Raw genomic sequence first — 7,500 nt, forward strand, 5'->3', positions numbered from 1 at the left:
ATCTCCTCTGATTTTCTGGAAATATCGGAGTCATCACTACATAGACGTCGAAGTCTAAGAAATTGAGAATAAGGAATGGAGTTCTTGACATGTGATGGATGTGACGATGAATACAACAAATAACTGTGTGAATCTGTAGGTTTGTAGTGCACACTAGTACATAGCACGTTGCCACTAATAGAAACTTTGATATCTAGGAAAGCCAATGAAGTTTCCAAAATTTCCCAGGTATATTTAAGAGCCGGATGAAAAGAATTGACGGAGGTTATAAATTGATCGAGTTCTTCTCTGCTGGATGAAATAGCGCCGATGCAGTCGTCGATGTAGCGGCCGTAGAGTTCAGGTTTGGGGCCGTTGTACTGATTAAAAAATTGGTGTTCAACATATCCTACAAAAAGATTGGCATAGCTAGGTCCCATTCTTGTGCCCATCGCTACACCATTAATTTGTTTGTAATAGTTGCCGGCGAATGAAAAATAGTTAAGCGTTAAAACTAGTTCGGCAAGGCGGAGGAGCGTTTCTGAGCTAGGTTCTTTGACAGTGCGTTGATCGAAAAAGTGTTTAAGTGCTTGAAGACCTTCGCTATTTGGAATGACTTTGTATAGAGATGTAATGTTCATGGTGAAAATAAGTTTGTCTTGGCCGGAGAAATTGAAATCGCGGAAAATTTTTAGTGCGTGTGTACTGTCTTTAATGTATGATGGCAAAGAATCTCTGTACGGTGGCCAATTTACATTGTCAACTCCGTTGATAAAACCAAATTTTTGTATACTACTTCCCCACCGACGCAGCACCACAGTTTCTTTAGAAACTACCCCCTTCATTATTGTTGAGAATGTTTGGCAAAATGTGTTGTAGTTTCTTTTTTACACCAAGTATTAAAGATTATTTGAAACGAAAACCAAAGGAGAACTATGAAGGATTAAGGCGTGGATACATTATTTACAAAGTGGGAGTTCTGTTACGATCAGTTGCTTTTTGCCCGGCACGACACCACCGGAACCATGGAAACGAAGACAGCGAAACAATCGAAAAAGCCACAAATACAGTTTCCACCATAAACTATCTCTTCAAAATGTAAATACATTTCAATAATACAATAAGTTAAAAATGCGCCAACATCCTTTCATTATAACTTTGTCGCCTTGATATCACTGAATTAGTAAGCATTACCGATAGAAAACCCGAGAATCTCGACATGCGCAGAACGTATGCGCAATGACAATAGTACGAACCGTCCTTAACGTCTCTCAGGGAACTTCTGAACATAGAAGATATTTGTGAGACGGGGCCTATGGTTTACAGCCCTTATATCCGAGAATACTTGAAAGTCTAGCCAGATGAAATGACAAAGGCAGCACTTTCTCCTCACTTATTTTTTTAGATCCTGTGTGTTCATCCGGCCGTGGTTCGGCAGGGCATGTAGTTCCCGGTGTTGTGGTCTGTCTTCTGTGGAGTATAATGGTTGGGAGGGTAAATGCTCGGAGATATTACAGTTGTAGCTACACCAAGCTACTCGTAAAATCCGAGGGTAAATAAAGATGTATGATAGATATGATATGATATAAACACGCAACCTCCCGCGTCACAGCCCGTTGCTCAACGAACTGAGCCACCAGTGCGCGGAAGCGCTGTTACGTTTGGTGATTGTGTGCTCATGGGCAGACACTTCACATGCGTGACATAGTTAATTTGAGATGTAGAAGGACAAATATTGAAAAAAATAAAATACTTTTGTGGTTTCTGACCCTTTGTATGTGCTGAGGGAATTGTGAAATAAATAACAACTGAAACAGGAAACGAGTCAAATGAAACAAGACAAATGGTCACTAGATCAACTAAATCTTACACGGGCAAGAAACATCTTTGTCCCAGGGAAGATCAACAGGATGTTTGGTGAGGAGAGATGCGACATCAAACGAAACCAATGTGCGTTTTGCATCAAGAGTTCTACCTCTAAAACTCACAGGAATTCTTAACTGCGTAATTAGTGTTTCCAATAACAGGCGACAGGAATCTCGCACGATAACTCGAAAACGGATAAGTAGGATAATTGACAAAAGAAACAATAGGTCTAAGCGAAATTCCCTGCTTGTGGTTTTTGGCAAACCATATAACCGAGGGCATAAACCACCGCAGCCGTATAACGTTTTGTACGTAGACTCACTAAGCCTGTCAGCTTTCTTCAAAGCAAGCAACATTCTATTAAGCTTTGTTTGACTTTCTTTGCTAGTGGGATGAGAGCTTAGAACAGAATACGTATTCCTGTCACTAAGCAGGGCCAAGGGCTTTTCATAGTGTTGCTGCCTGTCCATAACCACAACGCAATTGCCCTTGTCAGCAGACAGAACGAGTCTATCCGGATCCTTCTTCGGGCTTACAAGCGCTTTAAGAACATCTTTGTCGATGTTTCTTGGGGAGGTTTGGAGTGCCTCAAAATGCTACTAACTTTAGCTCTTATGAGCTTTCGATCAACACTTAGTTGTGGTATGCCTTACTCAACTGATGGGATGATCTCAGCAGTAGGTATTTTGCTGGGAGCAATGGCAAATTTAGGGCCTTTCTCTAACCCCGTCCGTTCCAGGACAGATAGCTCTTTGGAGGAAAGGTTCAATACCCATCTGTTTGTTAGTCTCTCCCGAGAGAGCAAGAGATATTTTACTGAGCAGAAGGTGGGGTTTTTTGTCATGCTTCTCCCTCTGTTTAATAGATATCTGTCGCTGTTGCGAGAAATAGAATTCCTTGACCCAGGCAAGCTCGGAGCAAACGATAAAAGCAGAGCTCAAATCAAGAGATTGAGAAAACAACGACCCCAAACTCTGTACAGACCGATGACATTGGTCCATTCATTTATTGTATTCCTTCCAATGACCATGAACAAGGTTATATTGGACAAACCAAATGCTAGTTCGGTACACCTTTAAAGTACCACCAGAAAGCGGTTTTTCTTTGCAAAAAAGAAAATTCTACTTTATCGGAACATGCTTGCTTGACCAACCATACAATAGGTTGGGATACTTCTAAAATTATCACTACCAACAGGCGGTACCATCACAGTCTTTGTTTAGAGGCATGGCACATAAATTCCGCTCACCCTTCTTTGAACCGTGATGATGGCGACCTTTTACCTGACACATACCTACATCTCATTAGTGTCAAAGGTCGCTTATTAGCGTCTCTATAAAGGGACTCTTCCAACTGTTTCTCTTCTTCCCTGAAGAAGACCCTTGCTAAGTGTCGATTCAAACGTTGGGTCATTGAACTGTAACTTTGTTAAGTTACCAGAGTATAATTGCAAACTACGACTGAGTGATGGAGTTGTTAACAGAGCCATCACGTTGGATTTAAGACCATTTAAGATGTGCAGGGATATGGCAAGGCGAAAGAGAACAAAATCGTAAACACTAGGCATACATCTACAGAAACACTTTCTAGTAAATAGCTTAATTTCGCAACAGTTGTATGTCCTCACCTTTCACCTTGATTTTATCACGGTCACAACCAGGATCATCGTCCAGATTGACATCCATGAAGGCAATTTTTACTCCGTTGCCACTTCCAACCCATATCTTCCAATAACAATCTCTTGTATTGAGATCTGAATTGGGCCAGCCAACAGAGCTGATAACTCCAACATCGTTATACAATGTGTTAGTACCATAACAACTTTCTGAAAACACACAGAAGGTGATATCATTATGTTTGTTTTGTCCTCAGTATGACACTGACCACATGCATGTCACGAATTCAAACTTAATTCCAAGGCCTTTCATACCCCCAGAGAAAAAGAAGAAAGAAACACAAAGGATCACTCTGGTTAGTTGTCTCTCAAAATCTGCAGGATGACAAACTGAGATACAATACATGTATTTAGGTCGAGGGATTGGCAAGGGAAGAATTGATGAGCATTAAAAAAAAAAAAAAGTTTGGTACAACCACCAGTGTAAAATACCAAACGTACATGGTAAAAAATTTTAATCGTTCACACTTCAAAATTTCAGGCTGGTATAATAAAACGTGCTGCCTAATTGGTGTGGGTACAGCATACAACCGTATGAACACGTTTGACACTCAGACTGACTTTGCTAACTAGTAAAAACGAACTAGCATGGTCCTAAGGGTGGGTCTGCAAATTAGGTGTAAACTTGTAATGAAAGTAAAGTATTGTTATAATTAAAATGTAAAAAGGTGAATGAAAAGATACAAGTCATAGAGCTCATACAGACTGAATTTCTATGAAGCACAGACAGATGAGAAATGATAAACTATTCCAGGCTTACGGAAAGGATACTTGAGGTAACCTACATAGCTGTGTTAACAAAAAATCAGCTGTGAATAATTTTTCTGTATTTTTCTGAAGTATCCAACTGAAAAAGGCTTTGAAAGAGCAATCAGCCGAAATCTGGGAAAAGGGTGTTTTAACTCGACTTTAAACACTTAAAATTTGTGGTTTGATTTGTTTAGATGATAATTAGAAGCTAAAAGCGTAAAAAAAAAATAACATATTGATCATGTAGGTGTGAAAACTTTATCAACATAAATTATGTATTATTTTCTCAATACATTGCATGATGAATTTGATTTGTTTTAAGGTTGGAGATTTTCAAATATCACTATGAAACAGCGACAGAAGTCCTCATATGGAGGGGTCCCCTACCACCAATGTTGTTTTCATGCAGACATATGAACAGCGTGATCCTGGGTCTTTCTTTCCTCAATCCCTCAGGGGGTCGCCTGGGAGATATTAAGGAGAGTCCCTTGTTCACTCTAACCTCTTTCAAAGCAAGTCCAAGCAAGCCCTTCTTACGAAAAAAGTTATTCCTACTAATTTTGTATTAGGAAATTACATTCCTCTCGGTCATGCAATACATTTATGAATAGATAGGTACATGCATACAATGATGTTTTGAAAGTTTTGAAAAATGGACAAACCTTTACTGGAATGCAATTTAAGAACGTATAAAACAGCGCAAGAAAAAAATAAGTGTTATTAATACAAAAAGATTGTGACATTTTTTCCTTATACAGTGTAACACATTCCAGAAAAATTTCTTCCTCCACGTTTTAAATATTAAATACTGGTACTTAAAATACATTTGCTCTATCATTTCAGAGGTTTCAATAACTTTTTCCATTAGTGGGCAGGAAACTGTGCATAGGTGGCAGCTGTGATCACAGCACTACCATAAATCCTCTATAAAGCATTTCAAGCCTGCGTGACGTTTGAAGGGGGGCTTAAAAGAGATTAACAACATTTCAAGCCTGCGTGACGTTTGAAGGGGGGCTTAAAAGAGATAAGGAAGGGGTTATTCAGTTTAATTGCGCAAAACGCATTACTGGTAGCAAAAAGAAAAGAAAGAAACAGACTACAGATACGGTTCCTTACTTTTCTGGATAAAAGGAGACAAACTACTAGTATTCGTAAAAAATAGACAACAACTTTGAATTTACGTGACACGTTTCGAGCGATCATCTTGCAACTGAAGATGATCTACATGTATGATCGATCGAAACATTCTTGTTAATTCAAAGTTGTTCCCTACTTGTGTTGTGGACCCAATGTGAAGATTTGAGCGATCTCATACACATTGTACGAGTTATTTGCAACATTCTTTAATATTTACTGACGGAAACCAAATGCGAACTTCCAGCGTGTGAATATTCCATACTGGATCAGTCTACTGTTGTTATTAATTATTACATATACAATGTACATTAATTTTTGTACCATTTCTTGATTTGGCTACGAGGAATAAGGGGGAGGGGAAGCTTATTAGAGGGGGGGGGGGGGGGGTTAATAGGGGATTATTTAAAGTATTAATAATTCAATCAATCAATTAATCAATCAACCTTATTTAAAACATGGTAAATGGCTCAGCAAGCTGTTTTTCAGACATGCCGTGTAAGAATTACAAAATATAAATGCTAAAAATTACAAGAATTACAAGATACAAATGTTGAAACGACTAATGAACTAGGTATAACTTAGCGCTAAATATTTTATAATGTCAAGGAAATTTAAACGATAGTAATTACTAATAATTAGAAACAATCATAATTTACTATATAATAATACGAAACAAGCCATGTAAAATGTGTCCCAGGATATCGCACGTTCTAATAAAGCTTGCAAGATCGCTTTTCTCACGTATCTGATTTGACAGTTGGTTCCAAGCATTTGCACCTCGATAAGAGAACGAACGTTTAAGAAAATTCGTTTTAGGTAGCGGTAATTGGAAGTCATAGTTCGAAACCCTCAAGTTATAATTGTGAACTTCTGAGGTTCTATGAAAATACTCCTGAAGATATGTCGGATAATTACTATTGAATACTTTAAACATCGTAATTAACGAGTGCCTTTTCTCTCTTTCTTCTAAGTTAGACCACTCTAGCGAATTTAGCACTGCTGATGATCGAATAGAGTAATCAGCCCTAGTAATAGTCCGTGCTGCTCTATTTTGTAACTTGAATTTGTAATTTGTCAGCACGTGTTTTGGAGCAGTCACTCCATACAACATCACAATAATCAAAATAAGGTTGTACAAGTAAGAGTCTCTTGATTGTAATACATACCTACACAATACATACTTAATTGAAAGTTTTCAGTAATTCCCACTTCGTTTATAAGGTACCTGTAGCCTTTTGTTCAAATAGATAAATCGACTTAAGATATCTGAAAAAGCCTTCTACCTTTGGTAACGTTTTTTTGTTTTTACAAATCTAGATATAATGTCTTGATAAAAGGAGGCAAAAATTCATTTGACAATGATTTTTGGAGGAGTCTCGCATCAAACCTAATGCTATAAGAAGATTGAATTGGTAGTTTGCTGGAATAATCTGAGACGAAATAAAGCGTTGTATTAAGATAGTCCAAAAAGCGGTCACTCTGGGACAGGACCAAAAGAGGTGACTAAGTTCATCTGGTTCATCTTTGCAAAAGGAGCAGTTTGGGTCGTCTTGTAGGCCGATTTAACTAAGAATTCGTTAGTTGCTATTCGTCTGAGCAAAACCTTGAACTGGAATTCGAGAAGTCTTGTGCTTGTACAGCACTAATAAAAGCTAGTTGGTAAGTATCATGCCGCATTCCGTTACCCATTTCTGCTGAGCCTGCCGAGGAGTTACAATTTTCCTGGATATAAGTTCTGTGTAAACTAGTTTGTTTGCTTTTTGAGCTTTCAGTAGTTTAGTTGAAAAACTTTCACACTCGTTTTTAGGATCATTGGGTACAAAGCTGTTTTGATGTGTTTTCCATAAGAGTTTAATTGTAGACAAAGTTCCGCAGTACTTAAGAGGGCAAACTGTTATTCCGTACCTAGTCTGTAATTCTGTGAGAGAAAGAAAATTATTGGAATCGTCCTTCCATTGTTTCACCATTGTAACACCTGCACAATGCCACTCAGGGTAGTAAACGGGTCGGGTGTCAATTTTAATCAGCGAATTATACCACAAACTTTGGTTGAGAAAGTGATTCTCTGAAATTATTCGGTCTTCGATCGAAAT

The 7,500-nt window shown here is 38.3% G+C and overlaps 1 protein-coding gene across 3 annotated transcripts in view; it reads right to left on the reverse strand.

Annotated features, from left to right (window-relative positions):
- Positions 1-7,500, reverse strand: part of LOC138016563 (CUB domain-containing protein 2-like) — a 52,243-nt gene that overhangs the window by 21,179 nt on the left and 23,564 nt on the right. For all 3 annotated transcript variants that reach the window (XM_068863737.1, XM_068863735.1, XM_068863736.1), the window contains exon 6: positions 3,473-3,670. In XM_068863737.1, the coding sequence (XP_068719838.1) occupies positions 3,473-3,670 (198 nt within the window). The remainder of the gene's footprint in view (positions 1-3,472; positions 3,671-7,500) is intronic.

Source organism: Montipora capricornis, chromosome 9 (assembly GCF_036669925.1).
Source record: "Montipora capricornis isolate CH-2021 chromosome 9, ASM3666992v2, whole genome shotgun sequence".
Lineage (NCBI taxonomy): Eukaryota > Metazoa > Cnidaria > Anthozoa > Scleractinia > Acroporidae > Montipora > Montipora capricornis.